The sequence below is a fragment of the Pelobates fuscus genome, chromosome 2 (assembly GCF_036172605.1).
Source record: "Pelobates fuscus isolate aPelFus1 chromosome 2, aPelFus1.pri, whole genome shotgun sequence".
NCBI classification, from domain to species: Eukaryota; Metazoa; Chordata; class Amphibia; order Anura; family Pelobatidae; genus Pelobates; species Pelobates fuscus.
The window spans coordinates 87,301,034-87,316,014 of record NC_086318.1 but is presented as its reverse complement, the minus strand read 5'-3'; the positions used below and the strand labels follow the sequence as shown (position 1 = coordinate 87,316,014).

The 14,981-nt window shown below is 40.7% G+C and overlaps 1 protein-coding gene across 2 annotated transcripts in view; it reads left to right on the top strand.

Annotated features, from left to right (window-relative positions):
* The window catches only part of WDR33 (WD repeat domain 33), a 61,273-nt gene that overhangs the window by 38,627 nt on the left and 7,665 nt on the right, over window positions 1-14,981 (top strand). For both annotated transcript variants that reach the window (XM_063442442.1, XM_063442441.1), the window contains exons 8-16: window positions 6,177-6,303; window positions 6,688-6,842; window positions 6,924-7,002; window positions 7,085-7,195; window positions 7,271-7,365; window positions 8,510-8,596; window positions 8,693-8,832; window positions 10,532-10,684; window positions 12,218-14,248. In XM_063442442.1, the coding sequence (XP_063298512.1) occupies window positions 6,177-6,303; window positions 6,688-6,842; window positions 6,924-7,002; window positions 7,085-7,195; window positions 7,271-7,365; window positions 8,510-8,596; window positions 8,693-8,832; window positions 10,532-10,684; window positions 12,218-14,248 (2,978 nt within the window). The remainder of the gene's footprint in view (window positions 1-6,176; window positions 6,304-6,687; window positions 6,843-6,923; window positions 7,003-7,084; window positions 7,196-7,270; window positions 7,366-8,509; window positions 8,597-8,692; window positions 8,833-10,531; window positions 10,685-12,217; window positions 14,249-14,981) is intronic.

The following is a 14,981-nucleotide window of genomic DNA, read 5'->3' as shown; positions in this document are numbered from 1 at the left end:
TGAGACAAGAGGTAGCAGGGGAAGTTTGGAGGTGATGGCTGAACAAGTTAACAGAGAAGCAGCTATTGGTAAGATGTTAGGGGAATCAAGAGGTAATTGGGTGAGAATCTCAAACAGCTGGAGGAGCATGCTATATATTTAGGGGGACCCTGGGTGGGCGGGAGAAGGGGAGGTTGGGTGGGAAGTGGGGAGAAAAAATGCAGTCTTTCACTGAGTTGAGTGAGGCCTGAGAGTGGTAGGTGTTTCACTGCAGGATGGAAAATGCAGTCTTTCACTGAGTTGAGTGAGGCCTGAGAGTGGTAGGTATTTCACTGCAGGATGGAAAATGCAGTCTTTCACTGAGTTGAGTGAGGCCTGAGAGTGGTAGGTGTTTCACTGCAGGATGGAAAATGTACTCATTAGATCTTCAGATCCTTTATAGTTTGGGACATTTGTCCCTTTTGTTTTCATCACCTGGAAATATGAAATCATGTGGATTCCAGATGGAGGATTGTTTTTGCCACTCGCAAAGATTCCAAGTCTTTGGTCCTGAAAAACATTGAAGAATAAAGAAGAAGGTTGAAGAATATTTTTGGTAATTGTTCTGCTGCGTTCTTTCTGGCCAATATAAAGAGATAAGATAAGATTTCACTTCGGAATCCACCCCACCATGGCTGTGAGCAGTGGTAGCCGTACTTACCCAAGCCATAACAATGGCACTACAGGGTTTAACAGACCAAGTTCCATATTAGCAACCTTGAAGTCTTCACATCCCTTTAAGTACAATTTAATTTCTATCTCATCTGTATGTAGGACTTTGTTCAACAGTGCTTGTATATTTAAGCAAACTAACAACACTTTACTTGAGTTTAATTAGGGGTTTGCAGGTTGTGCTGGTCTATGATGCTTTTTAAAACAAAGCCATTCTTGTACATAATGCCCAAGTACAAAAGAAAATGGACGCATCTTTCCAGTTTCATGGTTTATAGGTTCCTGGTGGAAATCTCTTCTCGGACTAGAAAGTAGCAGTTACCTGTGAGCCAATCCCAGCTCTTATCCTAGTTTTTTTGTTTTGTGTTTTTGCAATGCTGAGATCACATAAAGCCCTGCTTTTGATTGGTACTGTACCCATCATGCAGGTTCCATCAACTAACAGAACTACATGAATGAATGGGTTTGCAGACACATCTCCAGCTGCATCACCTAAAGCTTTAAAGCAGGATGTTAAAGAGGTGGGGACTTGTGTAATGTACACATTCATAAAACCAACTTCATCTGACTTTGGGGAGTAGTAGCTTCTTTCTGTGATGTCTTTAGGTGACAAGCGGGTCTATTTTGCAGAGGGCTTTTTTTGTTTTTTAAAGCAGATTGCTGAAACTGCTGTATATAAGGACAGAAAGTGCCTGATGTGTCTCTTTAAGCCGTTCATGACAAGACATATCGTGTTCATTGGCGTCTTAGGCACTTTGTCTGTTTAAACTTGTGGATGCGCTCAGCCGCAGGACTTCGAGAGGACCGCTATTACTGGGCTCCTCAACCATGAGATTTACAGAGGCTGTCCCAGTGATTGTATCTCCGTGACAAGCTATCACAGTATTCCTGTGCTTGTCAGCAAATGCTGTTAGCCATCTGTACTGAGCTACTGCTGGCTGTTTCCCAAGTGAATAATAGAATAGGGGAGCATCTGCTAAATACAGATCAAATGGGAAAACATAGCGTTTAACTGTGTTTCCCAAGTGAGGCAGTACAGCAATAGGAATAGATTGGATCCCAAGCTATCTGATTGCAATGGGAGGCAATCACATTGAGCACATACATTTGCTGGCAGCTAAGGCAGTGTTATCACTGTAGTTGGCTCTCTCAACCATCACTGGCCTGCCTGGGGCCAGTATGCTAAACAGTGGTCTGTTTTTAGAAAGGGTTAGAAATAATGTCAAGGCTTAACACACACCCTTCAGTAAGATAACACAAAAAGTGTCTGTGGCGAAACCAACCTCGCCACTGGGCATTGGAGAAGCCTGTTTGCCCGCCTCCTGCCTGCTGACTGGCCCCTGGGAGATTTAGCCCTTTAAATACAGTATTTGGGCATATTGTATTTTATTATGCTGCTGGCCCTTTAAGAACCATCTGGGGACATACTGTGGAGTTACTGGGTGGCCACCATTTCATGTGTCAGAAGCACATGGTGAGAACAATGGATGGCGGCCATTTTAACTCAGACACTGTTTGGACTTTTCTACACGGTGCCATCTCGCTGGTATTTGGTGCACAAAGACATCGTGCAGTAGTTTTGAACTATACAACAGGGGACACATTATACAGTAATTGTTTTTCATATACCCTGTATATGTTCTGCGGAATCTGCATTAAACTGTATCTTCCAGACTACTGAACGGATCTGGGTGAATTTGGGATATGTGGTTCACCCATATCCCCTGGTTCCGTGGATATACATTTTTCCATGGGGTTATTGCATGCTTTGGGGTCCCTGTGATGTTTTATAAAACTGTATTTCTCTGCCTGTGATAACTATATTACCCATTATGTTCAGTAATCATATCACAGGCAGAGGGGAAGATTTTGTGTGGGAGTGTCTGTGTGTATTGTACGGATTGATTGATTGTGTTTCAAAACCCTGTCGGCAGTACTATGTTTGGGGATTGTGAATAAAAGAGGCTGTATGTGCCAGTGCAGTCAGTTCTGCTTAACCTCAAAACGAAGTGTCGTCTCGTTATTGGGGGAATTGGATTGTATGCTGATTGCCAGGAGTGTAAGCTGATTGTATACTTTTCCTGTTCAGCTGTTTACAGCATTCATATGCTTGAGAGCATTCATATGCTTCTCCGGTTCGGTGGTTGTGGTGTCTGCTGCAGTGCTTAAAGTACTCAGGAAGTGCTAGGAGCATCCTTCAACGGAGGTACCCAGTCGGAGTGCCCGTCGATCTGTTACAGTGTCTATTTTAGAAAAGGGTAGAAATAACTTCAAGGTTACTATCCTTCAGTATGATAACATGAATCGTGTCACTTTAACAAATAGTGTCTCTGGGAATCGAGAAAACACTATATCAAAATTACAGAGTGCCTGTAATTTGATCAATTAACTTCTCAAAACTGTGGCAGAGCTTCACTTGGGGGTATTTTGGCATTCAGTGACACTAGCAGAACAGAAATCTGTATTGCAGCGGTTCATGCTTTATCTGTGAAATTCCCCACAAATTTAAAATGCATGTGGAATTACACAAATTAGATATAACTGACAGTTTTGGCAGAGTTGGTGATAAAATGGTTAAATCAAAGGTAAATACTCAGGGTGGTCTAATTTATCCAAATATGTACCTTTTGTGATACAGTTTTGGATTTTGTGGTATAATCTTGGCAAACCAAATTTAGCAAAAGTTTAGCTTTAAAACCCATAACTCAACCCTTGCTATACTTGCCTCATAACTTCCTAAAAACAACTGAAATCCAGAACAAATGAGGCATTTTCACTAGCGGCAGTAATAAGTGAACTGATTTTGAATTATGGTGAGACAAACAAATCGTAAAATGCCTTGACCACGAACACATGAAACCTCAGGAAAAGCCTTGGTCACAATGAGCGTAACCTTTTTTTTTTCTCCTCATATTTATTCCTCCAAATAATGGGATTATGAATGTTGGATGTGTGGGCCGGTGACAATGGGCAAGAAAATAAAAAAACTATTTGGAGATCCTAATATACATACCTGAGAAAAACATGCTATAGATTTTAGAACATGGTATGTTTATGTGGAATTTGTAATGTAATAATGTTATAACATAGAATAAAGGCATAGTAGATGGCATTTAAATAAGAAAAGATTGAAATTAAGATTGCATTGTCAAGCAATTACCGTAAATAAAAGCAAGTATATATTGGTGGTCAAACTTAAGCCCAAAAATTTGTAAGCATTTCAAAAAAACAACAAAACATACACTATAATATAGTGTGTATATGTGGAACATAATAAGGAATAATGATATTTGATATATAAAAATAAAGGAATAGCAAATGAAATAAGAAAAGATTGTATATTCAAGCAATAAAACAAAATAGTGTATGTATTAATGGGGAAAAAAGAGCAAGAAAACCAGACACTGCAAGTAGATTTAAAAAAAAAAAAAAAACTATAAAGCTGATAAATACAAAGGTGCTCTAGACTATTAAAATCGTTCAATTTAGGGTATATGTTGGGCAGTAATCTATTAGAAGCAATTACTGAAAACAATAGCTCAAGACTAAGATATAGAGTAAAACCGTAATGATAAAATGGAAATGTCTGAGGGGGAAAAAGGATGTGAGAAGAAGCATGTGTTTGCTAAACTATCATTGCCACATATGAGCAATGAATACAGCTGAAGTTAGCGGTGTGATTACTGAAGTCCAACATTCTCCAGGACATGAAGGTGAGTACATCTACATGGAGGCGAGGTGTCAGAATACCCATCAGTTAAAATCCACACCCATATTGTGGGCAAATTGTTTCCTCATCGTATAAAAAAATGGGTGTCACAGAGTGAAGATAATGGCATGATCAGATCTGGTTTGATGTCCCTGGTTGCCCTCTGAAAGAGAGTACCGTACATGAGTCTAATAGTTGACAACCTAATAACGTAGTTGAGAAAGGGTGCAAAGGGCTATGTAACCCCCATAAAGCACAATTTGGAGACTGGAAGAATTGGTATGGTAGCCAACAGAGCACTTGAAGGAATTAACTTTGCGACTTCACATCTTTGCTTTAAACTTAAGGTTTTATTCAAAAGTGAGATTTTTAGAAAGCATCTCTAGATGCTGGGATACTTCTACTAAGCATTGGTGATTTTTCAAATGCTGGAATGATAGGATATCCCCTCAGTGAGTTGCCAAAATTAAGATATCGTGGAGATATAGGTCATTGTGAAGAAGTAAATATATTCACCAATTGTTAGATGTTTTTGCAGTATTGTTGGAAACTGAGCAATACTAGGTAGATTTCATTCCACCTGCTGATTGATTAAGTAGGTCTCCCAGATCACAGGTTTGATTACAAGACAAGTAGCCTTGTCATCACGCAACTTCCTAGAGGTCCATGCAGAAACTTACAGATAGCCATGAAAGTTGCATCAGCAATGGTAAATGGACAATACCACCAATGTCTTCTGCCCTATGGTCCTGTTTGTGTCTATCTGTGAAGTTATTGGGATTTTCTTTCATCAGCAGTTCTTTCCATATGGGCATTTAGCTATAAGTAGCTTATGTTCCTTTAGTGGATAATTGCCAGCTGAATGGAATCAGATAGAGAACATGTCTTTCATCGTGTCTGTTTTCCCTTTGCAAGACATTGTCTTCTTCATTTACAAGGGTTCTGGCTTTCAGGTTTCTAGTTCTTAATTGTTAGAGCACAAATTAAGCATCATGGGCTTGGAACCTGTTTTTGTCTTTTGCCTATTTTCTATACACAGTATAGTATTGCTATATATTTTATTGGTAATAAAAGGCTTTTCTCTCAACAGTGCGTTTATTTATATATATATATATATATATATATATATGTTTTTTTTTATTTTAGGTTTCTCTCAGTGACTGTTTTCTTGGGATATTTGACAGCAGGGGTAGACAACCTTTGTAACTAGATGTTGTGGACTACATCTCCCATAATGATCTTACTGCGATAATGCTAGCAAAGCATTAGGGGAGATGTAGTTCAGAACATCTGGAGTGCCGAAGGTTGTCTACCCTAACCCTACGGGATAGACAGACAGCACCTCTTTCACACTTTTTCCAGTTTTTAGACTGTTTTATTTGTACTATTTATATAAGCATCAAACTCCATTTTAACCCACCCATACAAGCATTGATATGTTGCACAATTAAAATAGCTTTAAAAATATATATTATTTTGCCATCGCACATATTAATGCTGTGTCTACATGCAAAGCCTCCTTAAACCATACACACTACAGTGTCCGCATGCCAGCTGACATTCTCAGCCAATGAATGCCATCCACATATGGACAGAATTAATGTTACTACAATGAGCGAAATGGGCTGGTCAAAGTAATCAGCCATTTGAGGCGATGTACAATATGTGAGGACACAGGACAACTCATGGTAAAAAAAAATTGCTTATCTGTTTAGTTTTTACAATGGGAAATTTACAATTTTTGTAAGGGTTACTCCATGTTTGTTTATTATTTCAGGACATGGTGCTGATGTAAAATGTGTTGACTGGCATCCAACCAAAGGCCTTCTTGTCTCCGGAAGCAAGGATAGCCAACAGCCAATTAAATTTTGGGATCCTAAGAATGGGCAGAGTCTTGCAACACTGTAAGTGTCTGTCTGTGTTTGCATATCTGATTGTGCATGTCCAATCTTAGAAGAGTGTATATGTGTATGTATGTGTGTGTGTGTTTATATATATATATATTATATTCATACTTGTTACTCTCCCAGGATAATGCATAAATAATATATATAAATTAATACTTGCACATGTTACATAGTAGTGATTATTTCACTGGTTATTGTTTTTAGCAGAAACGTCTGTTTGCCTAGTGCCTGTATTTTAAGCTTTTTATTTGGGAATATTTGAGTGTCAGTAGAAAATTAGGACGCACTACATGTGTACCTGTCTCTTTATTTTTGTTTTTGTTTATTTTTTGGTATGTACTTAAAATGATGGTATTTTATCTTTCTGTCATTCTATACTAGACATGCTCATAAAAATACAGTAATGGAGGTGAAGTGGAACTTAAATGGAAACTGGCTGCTGACTGCATCCCGAGATCATCTGTGCAAACTCTTCGATCTTCGAAACCTTCGTGAAGAGTTACAGGTGTTTCGTGGTCACAAAAAAGAAGCTACCGGTAAGACATGTGATTTGCTCATATGAAAAAAAATGAAATGTATAAAAGAAAATGTCCTGATCAGGTTCTTTTTCTTTATAGCTGTTGCCTGGCATCCAGTGCACGAGGGTCTCTTTGCCAGTGGGGGATCTGATGGCTCTCTTCTCTTCTGGAATGTTGGGTAAGTATTAATCATTTGTGCAATATGTATTTGTCAGAATGTGGATTTACATATTTTTATAATCTTTTTCTGTTTTCCACAGGATTGAAAAGGAGGTAGGAGGCATGGACATTGCACATGAGGGGATGATCTGGAGCCTTGCTTGGCATCCACTTGGGCATATTCTCTGTTCAGGATCCAATGATCATACCAGGTAATTGATTGCATAGTGCTTTTTAATTAGCATGAAGGTAATGTTTGCTTTCATCTAACCCAAGTTTCCTTGTAGTAAATTCTGGACGCGGAACCGGCCTGGAGACAAAATGCGAGACCGCTATAACTTGAATCTACTACCTGGCATGTCAGAAGATGGTGTTGAATATGGTAATTTTTTCTTCAACTACTGTTCTGGCTCAGTTTGTGGACGTATTTATCACTCTTATTTAAGTATAATTTAATTCCTTTTCTAACTTTAAGAAACTGCAACCAATTAACAAGTAATTTTTAGTATTAGTGAGGGCTGTGTCTTAACTCCTCTCAAGTGTATTGTAACAGAAATAATTAGACAATCAAGACACTAAATGTCAGTGGTAAACCCTCTTTGGAAATTAATATTTGTACACTGAGTGATGTATGGCAGGTCTTCACGGTCTGAATTCTAACATTCAGGCCCCCGGCTTATCATCCGCTAAACAACAAAATGTCCAACTATAGACTAGTTGGGGAGTTTAGAAAAACCCTTTAGCTATCCTGCCTACCATACCTCTTATGAAGTTGGGCCCTCTTACAAGGCTCTTGTTCCCCTTTCAACAGAGGATTTTGCTCTCTTCTTTAGCCTGCTTAATCACTGTTAGGCTAGTATTTTACCACCATGTGTGAGAAATATATAGCGGGATTGCATGTGGCCTCTCTACAAAGAGTGCTTTGCTGTTTCGTGCTGAAACATCAACAATAAATAAAAAGTACAGGCTCGCATCCACCAAGAGCATGGCTATACTACTGATATAATCAGAGAGAGGCACAAAAAATTGAAGACGGTTGAAAGAGTGGGGTTGAGATCACACAAAAACTAGGAGATTGAGGCTGACCCAAAATGGCTGGCAAAATGGGGATTGACTCAAGATCATGGTGAGAGGTGGGCAGACACTAGTTTGGTTGAAATTTGGAGGCCAACATAAAAAAACGGTGGAAGGGATGGGGCAGACAAAATCTAAATGATGATGATTGGAGCAGACTTTAAAGTTGTGCGGTGCAAGAGTGTGAAAAGTAAAGAGAGAAGGGGCATGGGAGAAAATGTTTTCAGAATCTTATACTTGCAATATTTAGTTCTGCTTTCCATACAGACAAAATACAACAATCACGCACATTCCCACTCTACACAAATACAGCCCAATATTCACACTCAAAAATACCTCTGTGCTTACACATACAATTTTCCTTTATTATCTTAGCCCTAATTATCTTGTCAGTTTGGTTCTGTTTGTTGCTCGTTGTGTCCTTGATATATAATATTAATTCATGTCTTTAGATGATATTGAACCCAACAATCTGGCTGTTATACCTGGAATGGGAATCCCAGAACAGCTGAAAATTGCAATGGAACAGGAACAGATGAGTAAGATCATGTTATAAACTCTGTAGTTATAAACTCTGTGTGCTTTATACCACTTCATTCCTACAATTCTAATATGCCTCCTGGTTTTCTTTTCAGGCAAAGAGGAATCTATTGCAGTGGAAATGACAATTCCTGGGCTGGACTGGGGAATGGAGGAAGTAATGCAGAAGGATCAAAAGAAAGTACCTCAGAAAAAAGTTCCATATGCTAAACCCATCCCAGCTCAGTTCCAACAGGTGGGTCGTAAAACAATTGCTTAACAAAGAAATCTATACATAATATTTTTAAGTGTATCGATAATGAATTACACGATACATGCATCTGGTTTGAGAGTTGTAGTTCATTTAGCTACTTCCAGAAATCGTGTGTGTGTGTGTATATATGTATGTATGTATGTATATATATTAGTGTACCCATAGGATTAGGGGTAGGATTGGTATATAGTCAGCATTAAATACCTAGATCTGAGGCAATAAACAAGCAGAACTCTGATCTATTCTGAGTTCTTTTTCTTTAGTTGCACACACACACATTATATATATATATATATATATATATATATATATATATATATATATATATATATATATATATATATATATATATATATATATATGGATGGGAAAACAAGGGGCTGGCTGCACTCACCTGAACATGCTTAAATGGGGTGCTGCAGTGCTGGGGGCCAATAAGTACAGTAAAAATGAAAATCCAGCGCACTCCCTTATCTATTAAACAGCTACTTTGATGCTGACAGATTTTGCTAGTTTTATTAAAAACACCTAATCTAGGCAAAAAATGTACTGTGTGTATATGTGTGTGTGTGTGTGTGTGTGTGTGTGTGTATATATATATATATATATATATATATCCTGTATTATTTAAAGGATCACTATAGTGTCAGGAAAACAAACTTGTTTTCATGACACTATATAACACTTAGGTTCCCCCCCCCCCCCCCCCCCACCTTCAAGGCCCTCCTCCCTTGGCGCTGAAGGGATTAAAACCCCTTCAGTTACTTACTTTCATCCAGTGCCGGGTTCCCTCGGCGCTGGTGACCTCTCCTCCCCCACCGACCTCAACTCCCGAGTGGAACAGAATGCGCATGTGGGATTTAGAAAAGTTCATTAAAGAGACACTTTAGGCAGCCTAACAGTTTTATCTCTCGGTTGGTTATAGTGAACTTGCACACATGAAAACTTCTTTGCACTCAAAGTGGAGTCGATGTAAAGATATAGAAAAAATATAAAAATGTTCTCTAAATAATGAAGAAAAAAAAATACATCACAAACTAAAATATGGCTGTTGGTTAAGTATAGTGCCACTATTACTAACCCAAGAGGGACCACAGGACTTAACACATGCCCGCCTTGGCCAAACACTCTTTCTCAACAGATGAGTCCAACTTTGCAAGACATATAATAGGATGAATTGCTGGGGAAGCAATGGACTTGTTTGCTGCGTATAAAGGGAAAAAAAAAAAAAACTTTTTTTCTAGCTGTTTAATGCCTATTGCTGCACAGGCTTAATGCTTCCTCATTAGCTAAAGCGGCACATACGGGTGGGGACTCTCATTTTGCATTAATACATTAAACATTATTTAGTGCCAAATGGGACGACTGCACCAGGGAACACTATAACCATTTTAAGGAGATGAAGCAGTTACAGTGCCTAAAGTGTCTCTTTAATAGACTGTTATTTGGCATACATTTGTTAACGTTTCAGATGTTTGCATTTTGAGTAGTAAATTCTTTGCATATTTTGACAGAAGGAAAATGCTATAAATTCCAATATATAATTTGTGTAAAAAGTACTGAATGCAAAATTGTCTTTAGCACTTGGTCAAGACAAAGCTCAGGCTCAGCAGCAAATGTGTAGATATTAAAGAATTGTTTTTCTGGGAGAGAATTTTCTCATGATTTCTTTCTCTTGCAGGCCTGGATGCAGAATAAAGTACCTCTCATACCAGCGCCTGATCATGTTCCCGAACGAAAGGAAGAAGTTAAAGTCGATGATAAGAAAAAGAACCAGGCTGAGATAGAGCAGGAAATGGCAGCTCTGCAGTACACCAATCCTCAAATGCTGGAGGTATTGAAAGTAATAGAATATCACGTATTAAAGGGACACTATAGTCACTAGAACAACTACAGCTTATTGCATTTGTTCTGGTGAGTATAATCATTCCCTTCAGGCTTTTTGAAGTAAACACTGTCTTTTCAGAGAAAAGCCTAGGAATTGCCTCCACTGGCTCTCATCAGATGGCTACCACAGGTGCTTTCTTGGACAGTGCTGCAGTGTCTCAACCCTCTGCATGGAGATGTTGAACTTTCCTCATTATTGATTCAATGCATCTTTATGAGAAGGTGCTGATTGGCCAGGGCTGTGTTTGGCTTGTGCTGGCTCTGCTCCTGATCTGCCTCCTTGACAAGCTTAACCAATCCAATGGGAAAGCATTGTGATTGGCTCAAATCACTACTTTTGATGACGACAGCCAAGCAAGCATATCAGGGACAGAGCCAGTAGCAGCAGACTGAATTAAAAGTACGATTTTACTATATTTAGGAGGGCCAGAGGGGCTACATGGTGTTTTTAATACTACATGGTCAGGAATACATGTTTTCGTTCCTGACTCTATAGTGCTTATTTAATAAATATGGTTTATGTATATTTTTAACTTCTCTATAAAAATGTAAATAAAGCCAAAATCAGTTAAAAATATCTTTTGACATTTTGCTTTTTAATAGGCAAGCTTGTAAACTTGCTATTCAATTTATTACTGTTCAATGGTATATTTCAAAGACCGTTGAAGACCACGTGATTTTTAGATTAGTATGCTATTTATCTTTTACTTTAAAAAGCATACAGTTTCATCAAGCTGCTGCTTTACGGCCATTACCAAAATATTTGATTGCATTTGTTATATAATGTCATTAACTTAAAGGATCACTATAGTGTCAAGAAAACTAAGCAGTTTTCCTGACACTATAGTGCCCTGAGGGTGCCCCCATCCTCAGGGTCCCCCTCCTGCTGGGCTGAAGGGGTTTAAACCCCTTCAGCAGCTTACCTTTTTCCAGCGCCGGGCTCCCTCGGCGCTGGTGACCTCTCCTCCCCCGCCAACACACGCATTCAAGCTGTCAATAGGAAAGCATTTTTCAGTGCCTCCAGTGTCGCAGATGCGCCTCTAGTGGCTGTCTGGAAGACAGCCACTAGAGGCTGTCTTAGCCCTGCAATGTAAACATAGCAGTTTCTCTGAAACTGCTATGTTTGCATTTGAAGGGTTAAAACCTGAGGGACCTGGCATTGAGCTGAAGTGGTCTGGGTGACTATAGTGTCCCTTTAAGTCAATTTTTAATAAAAAATATTGTACAAAGAATCATCATTACCAACAAATAAGAGGCCCACTTTGTCTATAACAAATCTTCCCATTTTCCTTTTGTTGGTAATATTCTCTCGTTCTTTTTCCATTTTCATGACATTTTTGTTTTCTATTTAAGTCAAAGATTCAATGTTATTTTTTTCATATAACATGTGACGTTATAATTACCATCTGTATTATATTAATAACTTTTGTTTATCTATATTTGTAATCTCACCACAGCGTATTATTTCTTTCATTTCCAGCAAATAAAGATTGAAAGAATAGCCCAGAAACAAGATGTTACAGGGCAACCTCAAGGCCTTCCTTCTCCATTGGCAGTGCCACCCCATGTGCCCTCAGCATTCCAGGGCACAGGACCACAAACCCAGCCACCCCAGGCATTCCAGCAACCTCCTCCCTCCCAACAGATGACAGTGAACATGCCACATGGTCCTCAAGGACAATTCCGACCTCAGGGGCCTACAGGTCCGCAAGGTTTCATGGGCCCAGGTCCACAAGGTCTAAGACCTCAAGAAATGCATCCTGGGTTACCCAGGCCTCCAGCTCCACATGGATCTATTGTCCCCCAAGGTCCTCTACAAAATACAGTGCCACAAGGTCACTTGGGAGCTCAAGGGCCTCCAGGTCCTAGAGGAATCCAGGGTGTGGCTCCTCACCATGGCATGCAGGGAGCACCAGGCCCGCAAGCACCACTTATGGGTGTTACTCCAAGAGCTCAAATGCCCCATGGACTTAGAGACAATCAAGGTCCTAGTCAAGGTATGCTAATGGGTCACTCTGCACAAGATATGAGAGGACCTGCAGGTGCAATGGTTGGACATGGACCAGATCTACGTGGACCCATGGAAATGAGGGGTCCCTCAGAAATGCATGGACCACAAGATATGAGAGGTCCCTCCGACATGCATGGCATCCAAGATATTAGAGGTCCACCAGATATGCGTGGTTTGCAGGATATGAGAGGTGGAGGACCTGATTTACGTGGCCCTCAGGATATGAGAGGACAGATGGACATACGTGGCCATCAGGATATGAGAGGTCCTCCCGAAATGCGAGCTCCCATGGACATGAGGGGTCCCCCGGACATGCGAGGCCCTCAGGACATGAGGGGTCCTCCGGACATGCGTGGCCCTCAGGACATGAGGGGTCCTCCGGACATGCGTGGCCCTCAGGAAATGAGGGGTCCCCCGGACATGCGTGGCCCTCAGGAAATGAGGGGTCCCCCAGACATGCGTGGCCCTCAGGAAATGAGGGGTCCCCCGGACATGCGTGGCCCTCAGGATATGAGGGGTCCCCCAGACATGCGTGGCCCTCAGGACATGAGGGGTCCCCCGGACATGCGTGGCCCTCAGGACATGAGGGGTCCCCCGGACATGCGTGGCCCTCAGGACATGAGGGGTCCCCCGGACATGCGTGGCCCTCAGGACATGAGGGGTCCCTTGGACATGCGTGGTCCCCCTGATATGCGCGGCCCTCAGGACATGAGAGGTCCTCAAGATATGCGTGGCCCTCAGGATATGAGGGGTCCTCCAGATACTCGTGGTCCTCATGATATGCGCGGTCCCCCGGACATGCGTGGTCCCCATGATATAAGGGGTCCTCCAGACATGCGAGGTCCTCCTGAGATGCGTGGGCCTCAAGATATGCGAGGTCCTCCAGACATGCGTGGACAACAGGATATGAGAGGTGCTCCGGAACTTCGTGGTCCTCCAGATATGCGTGGTCCTCAAGATATGAGGGGACATTCAGATATGAGAGGCCCTCCTGACATGCGAGGTCCACCAGATATGAGAGGACAGTCTGATTTACGTGGTCCTCAGGATATGAGAGGCCCGCCTGATATGCGTAATGCACAAGATATGAGAGGCCCCCCTGATATTAGGGGACCTTCAGATATGCGAGGCCCTCAAGATATGAGGGTGCATCCTGATATGCGTGGACAACAAGATTTGAGAAGACCGAGTGACATGAGGGGTACCCATGAAATGCGGGGTCCTCAGAATATGAGGGGTCCCTCTGATATACAAGAATTGAGAGCTCCTCAAGATATACACCTTTCTGATTTGAGAGCCACTCCTGACATGGGAGAAATTAGGAGTCCTCAGGATGTAAGAGGATCTCAAAATAGAGGAGCATCTCAAGATATCCGGGGACCATCTGGATCTCAAGGAAACCCACAAGTACCTCATAATCAACAGAACCCACCAAGAGCGGCCCAACCACCACCTCAAAAGGCTCCATTACTGGGAGATGGCCCCAGGCCATTTAACCAGGTAAGTGCAATTTATATCAATAGGAGCTAAAAATAATAAATGTTTATTCAGTAGAACTTCTTGAGGATGGAGGCAGTTTTCCACTGAGCTGAATTGTCTTCTGAACCAAAACAAAACCTAGAATTTAAACTATGACTTTCTTAGTATTGTATAAGTATGCCTAACTTCTCATTAAGTGTGAATAAAATGGAGAAAATGGGCACATAAAGTGCAACTAAAGAAAAAGAACTCAGAATAGATCCGAGTTCTGCTTGTTTATTGCCTCAGATCTAGGTATTTAATGCTGACTATATACCAATCCTACCCCTAATCCTATGGGTACACTAATTCTAACCGTACACCTACACTATCCACAACCGTAAACATTAACATTTGCCCTTTTCTAACACTAATGTAGAGGGATTGCCTCTGTTGACATTGCACTGGAATCGGCTGCAGAATTTCCCAACTTACAAAGACCTACCTCTTATATTGCAGCTTCTGCATGCTGTTCCCTGCCGATCAAATGCATTACCCTCAGACTGCAAACTGATTTACATTGTGATGTAGATGGTGAATGCATTGGCATGTCATTATTATTATTAGCATTTACATAGCTCTAACTTGTTCTGCAGCGCTTTCTAATTCTAGAAAGAACATGGTTAGTGGTAACCATTTTTTTTAAATGTGATGGCACTATTTCATATACTTCCTTAATATGGTTAACTAAATGATGTATTAATTCCTTTTGCAT